This window comes from Stegostoma tigrinum, chromosome 22 (assembly GCF_030684315.1).
Source record: "Stegostoma tigrinum isolate sSteTig4 chromosome 22, sSteTig4.hap1, whole genome shotgun sequence".
In the NCBI taxonomy this organism is placed as follows: Eukaryota; Metazoa; Chordata; class Chondrichthyes; order Orectolobiformes; family Stegostomatidae; genus Stegostoma; species Stegostoma tigrinum.
Genome location: NC_081375.1, coordinates 55,666,857 through 55,681,412, shown reverse-complemented (window position 1 = coordinate 55,681,412; position 14,556 = coordinate 55,666,857). Strand labels below are relative to the sequence as shown.

Sequence of the window (14,556 nt, the reverse complement as noted above, 5' to 3'; positions counted from 1 at the left end):
CATAGAACATTACAGCACAGTACAGGCCCTACGGCCCTCGATGTTGTGCCGACCTGTCATACCGATCTGAAGCCCATGACAGTTGCAAACTATGTTGAGGAAGTTAAAATCTACCTCTATTACAAACCTATTATTCTTACAGCTACCTATGATCTCCCTACATATTTGCTGCTCAATGTCCTGCTGACTGCTGGAGGTCTGTAGTATAATCCCAACAAAATGATCACCTCCTTATTTCTCAGTTCCACCCATGTAGCTTCATGGGATAAATCCCCAGGAATATCCTAAGTATTGTTGTGATGTTTTCCCACATCAAAAATGCCATTCCCCTCCTCTCTTGCCTCACCTTCTATCCTTTTCTAAAGCATCTCTACCCCAAAACATTCAGCTGCCAGTCCTATGTCCCCCTCAGCCATATTTCAGCAATATCCCAGTCCCATGTTCTCATCCATACCCTGAGTCCATCTGCCTTACCTGTCAAGCCACTATCTTGGAAATAAATGCCATTTAATTCATCAGTCTTTCCTCGTACCCTGCAGTGTTGTTGCCTGCCTTGTCTATTTAACTTACTGTCTTTAGTTTCTGTACCAGCCTTAAATTTCTCTTGGATCTCACCCCTGCTTAGGATCTCACACCTGCCAGATCAGTTTAAATCCTCCTGAACAACAAATTTCCCCACCAGGATATTGGCGCCCCTCCAGTTTAGGTTCAATCCGTCCCTCTTGGGCAGGTCACTTCTGCCCCAGTCGCCTAGTAGTCAGCGGGAAATTGAGAAACAAATTTGTAAGGAGATCTCAGTTATCTGTGAGAATAATAGGGTGGCTATGGTAGGGATTTAACTTTCCAAACATGGACTGCCATAGTGTGAAGGGACTGGATGGAGGGGAATTTGTTAAATGTATGCAAAAAAATTTCTGATTCAGTATGTGGATGTACTTAATAGAGAAGGTGCAAAGCTTGACCTGCTCTTGTGAAATAAGGCAGGACAGATGACAGGTGTCAGTGGGGGAGCAGGTTAGGGCCAGTGACTATAATTCTATTAGTTTTAAAATAGTGATGGAAAAGGATAGACTGGATCAAAAAGTTAGAGTTCCAAATTGGAGGAGGGGTAATTTTGATGGTATTAGGCAAGAACTTTCCAGAGTTGACTAGGGACAGCTGGAAAATGGGAAGCCTTCAAAAATGAGATAACGAGAATCCAGAGACAATATGTTCCTGTTGGGGTGAAGGACAAGGCAGGTAGATGTAGGTAATGCCAGATGATGAGAGAAATTGAGGTTGGTCAAGGATAAGAAGGAACTACATGTCAGGTATAGACAGCAGGGATTGAGTGAAGTCCTAAAAGAGTATAAAGGTAAGAGGAGGAGAAACAGAGTTAACGTTTCGGGTCAGGTGACCCTTCCTCAGAACTGATGTCAGGAAAACGTCAGTTTATATGCAGAAAATAGGGAGGTGGGTGGGGTAGGGAGTAAACAATAGGATAGAGCCCAAAGAGAGAGAAAGACAGTTGGACAGACAAAGGAGCTGCTAACGATCAGGCGGGGAGAGTGAGTGGTTGTTAATGGAGGCTGTTAGTGACTAACAACAGGGGGTGTGTAGTGACAAGCTATGTGGTAACAAGGCCTGGTGTGTGGGGTGGGGGCAGGGACATGGGGGAGTTTTAAATTATTGAACTCAATATTGAGTCCGGAGGGCTGTAGGGTCCCCAAGTGGAAAATGAGGTGTTGTTCCTCCAGCTTGCATTGGGCTTCACTGGAACACTGTAGCAAGCCGGAGACAGAGATATTGGCCAGGAGCAAGGTGGTGCGTTAAAGTGGCAGGCAACAGATAATTCAGGGTCTTTTTCTGAAGAAGGGTCCCGACCCAAAACATCAAGCTTTCCTGCTCCTTAAATGTCTACCCTTTCCTTAACCACAGTTTTTATTTTTTAAGAATGCAAAAGGTTCAGATTTATATTTTTAAACTCCCACACTTAGCTCAACTCCCAGCATTTGCATGCTTGGCAACCTGTGAAGAGATTTTGAAACAAAGAAGAGACTTTTAAAATTAAGCAGTTGCTCAACCTGGAGCCAAAATAGGTCATTGCGCCAAGAAGTGATAGTTGGTGGGCATGGTGCAAGACAGGTTTGAGTGAGCTGAAGTTTATGAAGGGTAGATGGTGGAGTTGGCAAGGAGTGCATGGAAATAGTGAAGTCCAGAAGTCCTGAAGGCATCAATCTTTGTTTCAGTAATAGAGGAGATAAGGAACATCAGAGCAAGAGTAAGCTATTCAGCCCCTGAAGTCTGCTCTGCTGTTCTAGATCATGGCTAATCTCCCTCAGTGCCATTTTGCACTATGGCTGTGCCAATAATCCTAAATTTCATTGATGGGAAATCTACCAATCTCTGTCTTGAACATAATGACTGAGCTCTGACATCCCTCTGTGTGGAGAATTCTGAAGATTCACCACCATCTGAATAAATAGATCTCTTCTCTTTGTCCGAAATGGCTTACCTTTTATTCTGAGACTGTATCCCTTGTTTCTGGATTCCTCAGCCAGGAGAAATATCTTCTCTGCATCTACTCTTTCTATCCCTTCAAGAATTTTGCAAGTTTGTTTGAGACCATCTCTCATTCTTCAAAACTCCAGAGAATGTATGGCCAATCTCCTCAATCTTTCCTCATAAGGCAGTTCCAACACTTCAGAAATCAGTGTGGTAAACCTCCTCTCTCTCCATTGCAAGAATACCCTTCCATTGGCGAGAGGTGAGTACTCCACTTAATACTCCAGGAGCGGGCTCAGCAGTGTGCTGTACAATTGAAGCAAGACTTATTTGCACTTGTACTCATTCACATGCAATATAGGGCAACAAACTATTTTCCTTCTGAATTGCTCAATACATTTGCATGTTAGCTTTGCCTCTAATCAACAAGGATACCTCGGTCCCTTTGGACATGAATGCTTTAATTTCTCACCATTTAAGCAATGCTGTGCTCCTTTGTTCCACATACCAAAGTGGATAACCTCTGATTTACCAAAATGATAGTATCTGCTATCCTCTGGCTCATTCACCCAGCCTATCTAAATGTCCTTGAGGCCATAATGCATCCCCCCTCACAACGTTAGTAGGTAGGAAATGGAGGTGCGGCTTGGGGTGGGAGGAAGGGATGGGTGAGAGGAAGAAGAGGTTAGGGAAGCAGAGACAGGTTAGGGAAGCAGAGACAGTTTGGACTGGTTTTGGGATGCAGTGGGTGGAGGGGAAGAGCTGGGCTGGCTGTGTGGTACAGTGGGGGGAGGGGATGAACTGGGCTGGTTTAGGGATGCGCTGGGGGAAGGGGAGATTTTGAAGCTGGTGAAGTCCACATTGATACCATTCGGCTGCAGGGTTCGCAAGCGGAATATGAGTTGCTGTTCCTGCAACCTTCGGGTGGCATCATTGTGGCACTGCAGGACGCCCATGATGGACATATCATCTAAAGAACGGAAGGGGGAGTGGAAATGGTTTGCGACTGGGAGGCGCAGTTGTTTATTGCGAACCAAGTGGAGGTGTTCTACAAAGCGGTCCCCAAGCCTCCGCTTGGTTTCCCCAATGTAGAGGAAGCCGCACCAGTCCCTATACACCTGTATTCCGCATGCAGATGGCCTCAAGGCCCTCCGCTTCTTCCTGTCCCGCAGGCCCGACCAGTCCCCCTCCACCGACACCCTCATCTGCCTAGCCGAACTCGTCCTCACCCTCAACAACTTCTCTTTCAATTCCTCCCATTTCCTACAGACAAAGGGCATGGCCATGGGCACCCGCATGGGCCCCAGCTATGCCTGCCTCTTTGTAGGTTACGTGGAACAGTCCCTCTTCCGCACCTACACAGGCCCGAAACCCCACCTCCTCCTCCGTTACATTGATGAGTGTATCGGCGCCGCCTCTTGCTCATCCCACCTCCTTGACCTGTCCATCTTCCCTGGACTGACCTATCCCCTCCCTACCTCCCCACCTATACTCTCCTCTCCACTTATCTTCTTTTCTCTCCATCTTCGGTCCGCCTCCCCCTCTCTCCCTATTTATTCCAGAACCCCCACCACATCCCCCTCTCTGATGAAGGGTCTAGGCCCGAAACGTCAGCTTTTGTGCTCCTGAGATGCTGCTTGGCCTGCTGTGTTCATCCAGCTCCACACTTTGTTATCTTGGATTCTCCAGCATCTGCAGTTCCCATTATCATTAAGTCCCACTCTTTGTTTCCCCTCTGCCAACCAGTTTTCTAACCATCTCAATACACTTTCCCCAATCGCATGCACTTTAATATCGTACACATTAATTTCATATGTAGGACTTTGTCAAATGCTTTCTTAAACTCCAAATCTACCACATCAACTGGCTCCCCTTGTCAACTCTGCTAGTTACATCTTCACAGAATTCCAACAGATTTATCAAAAATGATTTCCCCTTCATAAATCCATGCTGACTCTATCTGATCCTGCCAGTGCTTTCGAAATGCTTAGCTATTAAGTTTTGATAACAGATTCAAGAATTTTCCCCATTACTGGTGTTAGACTTGGTGCTCTATAATGCCCTGTTTTCTCTCTACTTCCATTTTTGAATATTGGACATGATAGCACAGGATTTGAACATGATAACAGGCCCGAGTAATTCACTGACATTACAGAAAAGCTACTTAAACTGGGATTTACTGCAGAGTCTGTGATTGAAAATGACTTCATCCTTCCATTTACGAGGAGATTAGATAGATGCTTGATATAAGGGAAGATTAAGCAGAAAGATAAGATTGTGACCAAGTCTGGAGAAGAAACTGAGAGGCAGGGCCCAACATCCTGTTTTCATGTCGGAACTTCAATGGTTGTTTTTTTTCTTGTCAGAGGTAGTGCCCCCAAATATACTTCCCTTCTTTTTCCCTCCAGGTGTTCTCTCCTACTCTGGAACACTTTGTGACATTCAGCAGCTCTCTGCTGACTTTGGTTGCCTTCCCCCGAGGAACTCTTTCCCTCCGACATGCAGTCCACCATTACCCCATAATTGCACCCCTCTACTTCCTCGGCTACGTGCTGTGTCTGACGTGGATAGCGAGAAACTTCTTCAGTGCCATTATCAACCAGAGTTACAAGCAGCTCAAAGCAGAAATGTACCGCCCAGCCATTGAACCACAAGACTACGAGATGATCGAATTCTTCATTAAGAGGTTCAAACTTTGGATAGGACTCACCAAGACAAAGGAGGTAAATATCACGCTTTCCAGAGAAGCATCAACCTCTCTGATCAATCAGCCGGAGCTGCAGGCTTGACTAAATGCTGCAGCCAGTTTGTGCTATTGGAATGTTTGGAGCTGGTCCTGAGCTTTACCAAGATGCTGTGCTGAGCTATGAGGTAGTCACCTCCCTGGACAGAAGGGCTGAGTACTCTGAGGTGAACACATTTACCCGCCCTTAATCCAGTCATGGTATTCTGCACTCGTTAATGCCATTTCCACTTTTCTCACTCTGTCTCCAACTTGACCTTTGCCCCACTCTTCTGTCTAACTCCAATCCTACTCTTCTCTCCATTTCTAAGTTTTATAATCTTTTTATCTCAAATGCCTATCATCCTGTCCATGTCCACACCCCCACATCCCACGCCATCTCTAACCCCCGGTTCACCACTTCATCACCAATCTCCCACTCCCCCCTTCATCACCAATCCCACATTTCATCTCCAATACCCCATTAACGCCTCCAACTCCAATCTCCCACTCCCCCACTTCTGAATCCATTTCTGGTACCCCGTTCTCCTACTTCTTCACTTCCCACCCTATTTCCAATACCCCACTTGTCTCTCCAACTCCAACCACCAATCTCCTTCTCCATCTCCAATCCCCCACTTTTCTTCTTATCTTTTATCCTACTGATCCTACCTCAGGCTCCAGGCCTCCTCTTCAGATTTCCTGTGTTCTCTTGTACAATGCTCTCCCTCCTTCACAGTTCCATGATTTAGTGAATTAATTCCCCTGTGCTCAGCCTGAGTGTAGCATGAAAGAGCTATAGCAAAGCTGAATTCAGCTGAAATCAGGAGAAAACTTCTCAATTGTTTAGAGTGATACTTGGCACATAGGAAGAGAGTTTTGGTTGTTGGAGGTCAGTCATCTCATCCCCAGGATACTTTTGCAGGAGTTCCTCAGGGTCGTCTCCTAGACCCAACCATCTTCAGCTGCATCATCAATGTCCTTCCCTCCATCATAAAGTCAGAAGTAGGTTTGTTCATTAATGCCCATTGTTCAGTCATTCAAAACTCCTCAGAAACCTATGAAGTCAAGTTCCAGCGAGACAATATTCAGGCTTAGGCTGGAGAGTGGCAAATAGCATTCATGCCAATCAATGATCAACTCTCACAATAACCATTTCCTTCATGTTCAATGGCATTATCATCACTGAAACCCCTACTATTAATGTTCCACACTGGACTAGCCGTATAAACAAAGCATCTACGAAAGCAGGTCAGAGGCTCAGAAATCCGTGTTGAATAACTTACTTCCTGACCCCTCAAAATCTGTTCACAATCTGTAAGTCAGGAGTGGGATAGAATACTCCCTGCTTGCCTGGATGAGTACAGATTCAACACTAAAGATGCTTGACATCATCCAAGACAAAACAGCCCACTCGATTGGTACCCTAGCTCCCATCTTAAACATTCTCTCCCTTCACAATTGATGCTCAATATTAGCAGTATGTACAATATACATAATGCACTGCAGTAATTCACCAAGGCTCCTTAGACAGAGCCTTCTAAACCCATAGCCAGCTGTTTTACTGATGTTAAACGAGGGATAAATATCAAGCAGTGAATAGGCAGATTCTCCCTATTCTTCAAAAAGCACCATAAGGCCTTTTGTATCCATCTGAGAGAGCAGACAGGACCTTTGTTACTGGCTCATGACTGTAACTCTAACAGTACAGCACTGCTTTAGTGTTACTAAAATTAGTCAGGACTGACTATGCTGTTAAATCTCCGGAGTAGGACTTGAAACCAGAGGTGTTGCTGCTGAGCCACAGTACACCCTGGCAACCGTTCCAGCATCTCTGTCTCAGATAGGGAATAGGTTTGTAATCCTGCAGTGAGTAATGAAGATAAATAATGAAAGTAATCGAACAACTGGACCTTTGCCCTCTTGACCAGGCCATTGTTCACTGCCCAGCTGATTGCAATAAATGATGGGACTGGGACTTTTGTGGCTCAGAGGTAGTGCCCCGACGTCTGAGCCAGAAGGCCCCGATCCAAGTTCCCACCTACTCTCTCGATGTGTAATAACATCTCTGATTATGTAATTCGGAAATGACTCTTGTTTGTGAACGTTGATCCTTGCTGAAGCTTTTTGCAATCTTTTGCAGTTTCGACATAAGGTAAAATTTGAAGGGATGGAGTCCTTGCCGACAGGCACTTCCCAAACCCTGAGATTATCTCAACTTGCATCAGAAAGCACTGAGTCTCCTTTCTCAGACTGCACCATCTTGTTAGGCTCTGTGCAATCCGAGGAGCTGACTCTGCCAAAGAGTCCAACCTCAGAGATCTACAAGGTCGAAACCTATCTGGATCGGTTGCTGCCAACTGTCAACAGCCTCCTCGGTCAGTTTGACCGTGTCAATAAAGTCACTGATGACTTGTACCGGATCGAGAGTGACTTGGAGAAAGTGCAGCACAGAATCAACCAAAGGAGACAGACTCTGGGCAAGAATGAAAACAGCAAAGCAGAGAGACAAAACCTCACTGTGCCCAGGGCGTGCAGTGCTGTTTCTGATTCGGCCGTTTCCAGCCTTCGACCAAGCACAGGCCCAGCTCGTGAGTACAGTGCAGTCATTGCCCAATCAGCTCACAGTGCTCTACCAGATGGCTCCAGATCTAGTGATGCTCCTGGGCGAAGAGCCTGGCAGTCAGGTCCACCACTGTCAGCAGGTATCGGTCAGAGAGCAGTATGGAGTTCAGAACCTGCAGCCAAGCCAAGGCCCAAAAGTGAAGAAGGGCAGGATCGAGTGATGACTCATCTGCAGGCCCCAGTAAAGAGGAGAGCATGGCAGAGTGAAAGCATGGAAGGGAAACCATGAATTAATATACAAAGGAGCCAAAAGGAGTCACCAGAGAGCTCTGAGAGACTGGAACAAAAACAAAAATTGCTGGGAAAACTTAGCTGGTCTCGCAGCATAATGGCCATGTACAATAAAGCAGAAAGTTGTGGATGCTGTAAATCTGAAATAAGAATAGAAATTGCTGGAGAAATTCACATTTTAATGAAAGGTCACTGGATCTGAAACATTTACTCTGCTTTCTCTCCACAGATGCTGAAAGACCTGAGTTTTCCCAGCAATTGCAATTCTTTCATTATTTTGTTCTGCAATTCATTGGTGTTTTTGTTTGCTGAGAGACTGGCATTGATGCTATTTTCCACCATTTGTAATATCCACCTACAGATCAACATCAAGGAGCAGCTAATACTGTTTATTCTACGTGCTAGGGATCGCCTTAGATTTAGTGGTGATTCCAAACTAGCATCAGATGTGTAACTAGGGATGTGCTGGTTTAGTCGTGATAATTATGATAGTGTTGTTTAAAGCTGCTGCTAAGTTTCAAGTTCAAAAATCACATGACACTGTGTTATAAGCACAAGTTTTCAGGGTCTTGCTCCTTCTTCAAGTGATAGTGAGACAGGTGGCATCAGACACAGATTTCCTAAGTAAAAGATCATAATCCTTCCTAATTGATTAAAGATTTAATAGACATTTTAGGTTCATTCAATGCAATTGCATCAGTCCTATGATTCATTGATCTTTTGCTTATAAAACCTGTGTCTGATGCCACCTCTCTCACTAACACCTGAAGAAAAACAAAGACTCCAAAAGCTTGTGTTTTCACAGAAACCTGTTGGACTATAACCTGGTGTGGTGTGATTTTTGACCTTGTCCACTCCAGCCCAACACCCACATGTCCACATCATGGCTAAGTTTCAAGACAGCAACTAGAGATTAGAGTAGCCATACATAAAACAGAACCTTGTTAAATCCAGAGGCAAGAATCCTTTAATCTCCCTAGGACATATGTTAATTTGTAAGGGACTGTTGTGGCAGTGGTAATGTCCCTACCTCTGTGTCAGAAGACCAGGGTTCAAGTCCCACCTACCCCAGGGGTGTGTCATAACATCGCTGAGCAGCTTGAATAGAATGTATCTCTAAATAGATTTTGATAGTTACATTGTCACAGCCAAATAGACAAAATTACAGACAAGTGAAGATAGTAAAGTACTGCGTATTAAAATTTCAATTGAGAAGCAAGTAGCAAACAGCTGTGGAATGCTAACAGCACCAAAACAGGAAGATAAAATGAGGCATCAGAAATAAACATCAACATCAGTCCCTTGAGAGTTGATCTGGGAAGATTTACTGTGAGGTTTCACTGGAATCGTTCTGGCAAATCTCTTCTGCAGCCCCTCAAGGACCCTCATGTCTGTTGTAGTGAGTGGTGATCCAACAAATGAATCAAGAAAACCCTTTCTGCCTCTCAATTTCACCCCAGCTTCCATTTCTTCAACTACGTCCACTTCATCTACTGTCTCCACTTCTAATTGTGTTTTGTCAATTTCCAGACCCTTAGTAAGCACGGACATCAAGTCCTTAATTGGTACTTGAGTCCTTTGCTACACCTAGAAATATTGATGGTCCTGTATAGGACACACCCTGCCTGGTGGGTTCCATTTTAAGCAGACCACCATCTTAGTCTCATATTCTCCCCTTGCCAGCCTGTTTTTGTTTTCCCTCCCCTCCCCTTCCAGCTGGCTGTCTTTGACTTGACTCTCAGTTGAATGATTCGTCTGGTATGTATTTTTAACAATTTATAGATATCTAAAATATTTGTTTGGAACAATAACTGAATTTTAAAACTACATTCTCTACTAGGAATATGACAGTATTTTCTGTTGTTTAACATTGTCATTAACAATTTCCATTGTGCCTTACTACTTAAGTTCTTCAATATAAATCTATACAATTTAGAATTAATATAGATTCATAGTTTTTATCGTTCTAAAGAGGTACATATGATTTTACACAGACACACGTTTTCAGTTTTCAAAGTTCAGTTAAATGCTTTGGAGAGTTGTTGACTTGCCCTGAATTGGTAGCTTTCGCTCAAAACCCCTGCACAATTATCTTCATGCCATGATCTTCCTCATGACTGGCATGCCGTATGTTGGTCTGAGCTGGTTTCTGTTTCCTCAGAAAGAAGCCGCATGGATGGCAGTGCCTTTGGATGATCTGGACTTGTTGTGTGATTTAGAAATCTAGTCTGGTATCAATGTATTAATCTTCAGATATTAGATTACAACAGAGAGTGCCCTTCCAGCAGCATGTCATGCTTTTCCTTTTTCTCTGTGTAAGACACAGCCTATGATACCAGAATGCTTAAATTACCTCTAAGTATAGATATTAACCAATAAACACAACACAAAACAGGCAACCAAAACTAGAATAACAAATCTTAACTTACCTCTAGATAGTTTTAAAGATAATCCACAAAATGTGACCATGCTACTTGTACTTACCATTAAATCATGACCTATTTGACCTATTGCAAACAGAGGCCTGGAGTATGCCAAGAAAGTAAAGATGAAGCACCTGTGAGGGTAACTTTGCTTAACCCAAACCACAGCCTACTAAGGTCTAAGACTCATAACTGCCCAGTCACAACTCCATGGCACTGGGTCTCCAAGTGAATGTCCTGGAAAATTTTTGCCCCTCCACTCACCATCACTGGATGAAAGAGTTCTCTCGAAAAGGATAAGATTGAAATGGGGGCCAGATTTCAGATAGACATCAGAGGATACCTGGAGAAACAACCTTGACTATTCTAGAATCAGGTGTGGGATACCAGGGTAACCAGAGTAGAATTCAAAGAGATTCCTGTTAAGACTCACATCAACCCCCATAGGAAGACCTTCACATTAGTAAATTATTTGACAGAGCCTTGAAGGGAAAAGTCAACATCCAAAAGAGAAGGAACACAAATTGTTCAAAATCCTCTTTTAGAGCTTATATTTCTTTGATTTAAAGCTGCAATAAAAACAAAATCACTAAATTGTCATTTTATTATCTATTTGGTACGTTACTTTAAGTTTAGATTAAAATTGCACCTTAAGGCTTTCTCACTCACGACCTCCCAATGCAGATCTGTAAGATGGTTGGAACACTGATAATTTAAATTTAGATGTTAAGACATAAATACTGCTTTCTTTACTTTTCAAAACCTTAGGAAATATGTCTGTCTATCTGTCTTTTACGGTCACAGTAAATAAACAGTTAAGCTCACTGAATTGAGCAGAGGATGGTAGTGAGAGTTGACTGGGGAGGATTCCAGGAGAAGTCATTGTGCTCAAGGAATGGTGTCAAAGAATGGTTTAGCCCCAAGCATTACATTACTGCAGTATTTCCCTCTCAGCTCCCTCTTTGAAACAAAAAGAGAGAAGGAGGCTGTTAGAAAATTTCTCTGTGGCTTAGAAACAGCAAAGCCTCAACAGTGTGCATCATCTTGACCAGTAAAGATGGCAGAGATTCTGGGTAAGCTTGTGCTGTGTGTGGCAAGTAAAATGTGGGCAGATTTAGATCACAAGACATTTAGGGACAGTCACATCTGCAAGAAGTGCTGGAAGGTAGCACTTTGAAAAAATGTGGCTGATTTGAAGCAGTAATTCTCCTTGCTGAAGACCACACAAGAAGGAGACAGATTTCTGGAACAGTTGTACCAGAGAATGGTCACTTCTCATCATGATAAATATTCAAAGGATAGGCAGTCTTGTTTGCAGCCGAGATTGTGCGTTCTTATCATCTGTTGCCTCGCCAGTGCAAGGGTTAGGGACATAATAAAATGGCTGGATAAACTTTTGGAAAGGTTGTGGTTTGTGTGGGAACCAATGACATGGGGTAGGACAGCTTGGAGATCTTGCAGAATCAGTTTTAGGAGTTAGGGAGTAGTTTGAATTCTTACTAAATATCGGGACGTTAGATGCCTTCAAGGCAGAGATCGACAAGTTCTTGATCTCACAAGGAATCGAGGGCTATGGGGAGAGTGCAGGGAAGTGGAGTTGAAATGCCTGTCAGCCATGATTTAAATGGCGGAATGGACTTGATAGGCCAAATGGCCATACTTCCACTCCTATGTCTTATGGTTTTATGAACCACAGGACCTCCGGGGCAGTAACCTCAGAAATGCTACCTTTTCCACAGGCTTCACCATTTAGGCAAAGGCAGATCAGGGAGGTAAATGCTTGGCTTGAGGGATGGTATAGAGGGTAGGGGTTTTAGATTTTTGGGACATTGAGATTACCATTGGGGAAGGAGAAAGCTGTTCAGAAGAGGTGGAATGGAACTGGCTGAGAGAGTAAACAATGTAGTGGGGTGGATTTAGAAGTTTTATCAGTACTGGTGAGGGTAAATTGGAGAACATGTAGATTGGGGAAACGGACGTGAGGGAAGGCTTGAGCATTGACAGTGAAGAGAGAAATGATTGCCTCCCAATAGACCAGAAAGAGATAAGGGCACAGTTAAATTGTATGTTTGTAAATGCACAGAGTATAGTGAACAAAATTAGGGAACTGGAAGCAGAAGTTGGTCAAGGGTGATATAACATAGTAGCATTGACAGAAATGTGCCTCAAGTCAGAACAGGATTGGATACTTAATAAACTAGATTATATGATTGTTAGTAGAAACAGGAACAGTGAAAAGAGAGATGTTGCAGTCTTGGGCAAAGATTGTATCACTGCTGTTGAATGAGATAGTTCCTGAATTAGAACCTATATGGTTGGAGATTAGGAACAGGAAGGGAGCGTTAACATCGTTGGCTTTTAATTATAGACCTCCAAATAGCGGGGACACAGTAGAAGAAAGTATTTGTAGGCAAACCGTGGAATATGATACAGACTAGAATAATAACAGCAATAGAAATCACAAAGAGTATCATAAATGCAGGAGGTAATCCAAGGCTGGAATAAGGAAGGCTAAGAGGAAGCAAGAGGAAAAGGTGACAGGCTGGCTTGAAACAAATAGTAAACTGTTCTAACAGTAAAAAGTTAGAGAAGAGGAGACCATAAGGAACAAGAAGGGTAAATAAAAAGGGTATGGCACAGATACTAAATAAATACTTTGCTTCTGTCTTTACCAAACTAAAAAAGTAGTGACAATGACTCAGTTGAAAATGTGAGTGTTGAGCAGCCAAGCAGTTTAGTGATTAATAAAGAAAAGGTGCTAAATTGGCTGGCAGCATTAAAAGTAGAGAAGACACCAGGCCTGGATGGGATGGTGAGGGAGCAAATAATGGAAATAGTGATGGAAATTTTCCAGGCCTCTCTGAACAAACCCCTGAGAGGCTAGAGATTTGTAGATATGACACCATTGTTTAAGAAAGAGGCAAAGGATAAACCAGGATAACTAGAGACTTGTTGGAGCAAATTACTGCAGATTCTGGAATCTGTACTGAAAACAACAAATGCTGGATATCACAACAGACAGTATCCATGGCGAGAGAGCGAGCTAACGTTTCGAGTCTAGATGACTCTTCATCAGAGCTCATCCCAGCTGTCAATTTGATATCAATAGTGGGAAGACTGATGGGTAAAGGTATGGGATAAGGTAAATACACACTTCAAGAAGAATAAGCTAATATTCGACAGTCAACATGATTTTGTCAAGGGCAGGAAATGCCTCACAAATTTGATTTAGTTCTTTAACAAGGTAACACAGGCAGTGGATGAGGGTAGTGCTATGAATATTTTATATTTGGACTTTCATACAGTGCCAGATGGCAGATTATTCAGAAAATTCAAAATGTTTGGGATTGATGGCTTATTGGCAGCATCTATTATAAATTGGTTTAAGGATGGGAAATAGAGGGTACATATAGGTGGCATTTCTCACATTGGAGACAAATTGGGAGAGGTGTTCCCAGGGATTGGTGTTGAGACCCAATGCTTTGGAGATGGACGTTGATGGAAAAAATCTCTAAATTTGCAGAGGATGCAATGCTAGGGAGGACAGTGAATTGTGGAGATGCTGCCCGGCAACTTCAGGGGGGCTTTGAAAGTTGACAAAATGGGCAGACTCCTGGCAAATGAAATTCAATGCAGAGAAATGTGAAGTGATGCATTTTGGTCAAAGAAACATAGAAAGTCAATATTCAAAGTACAACTTTGAGGGGAATACAGGAGCAGAGGGGCCTTGCTATTCAAGTGCATAATTCTCTGAAGGCGGCCAAACAAATCAAAACAGTTGTTAAGAAGGCTTATAGGATTCTTTGAATAATAAATAGAGTATAAAAGCAAGGAAGTGATGCTACCCCTCTAAAATCATTGGTCAGACTACATTTGGAGTACTATGTTCAGTTCGAGGCACATTATTTAAGGAAGGGTTCCAACAAGATTTACTAGAACGATATGAGGAATGAAGGGTTTTAGATACAAGAAAATAGTCAAGAAATTGGAAGTATTCTCCTTACAAGACAGAAGTTTAGAAGGTGACTTTATAATGGTGTTCAAAACTATGAACAATTTTGACAGGGTACA

General features: G+C 43.1%; 1 protein-coding gene across 1 annotated transcript in view; it reads left to right on the top strand.

Annotated features, from left to right (window-relative positions):
- The window catches only part of pkd1b (polycystic kidney disease 1b), a 230,642-nt gene extending 219,590 nt beyond the window's left edge, over positions 1-11,052 (top strand). Inside the window, exons 40-41 of the mRNA XM_048555247.2 lie at positions 4,893-5,207; positions 7,350-11,052. Coding sequence (XP_048411204.2) covers positions 4,893-5,207; positions 7,350-8,060 — 1,026 coding nt within the window. The 3' untranslated portion in view covers positions 8,061-11,052. The remainder of the gene's footprint in view (positions 1-4,892; positions 5,208-7,349) is intronic.
- The last annotated feature ends 3,504 nt before the right edge of the window (positions 11,053-14,556 follow it).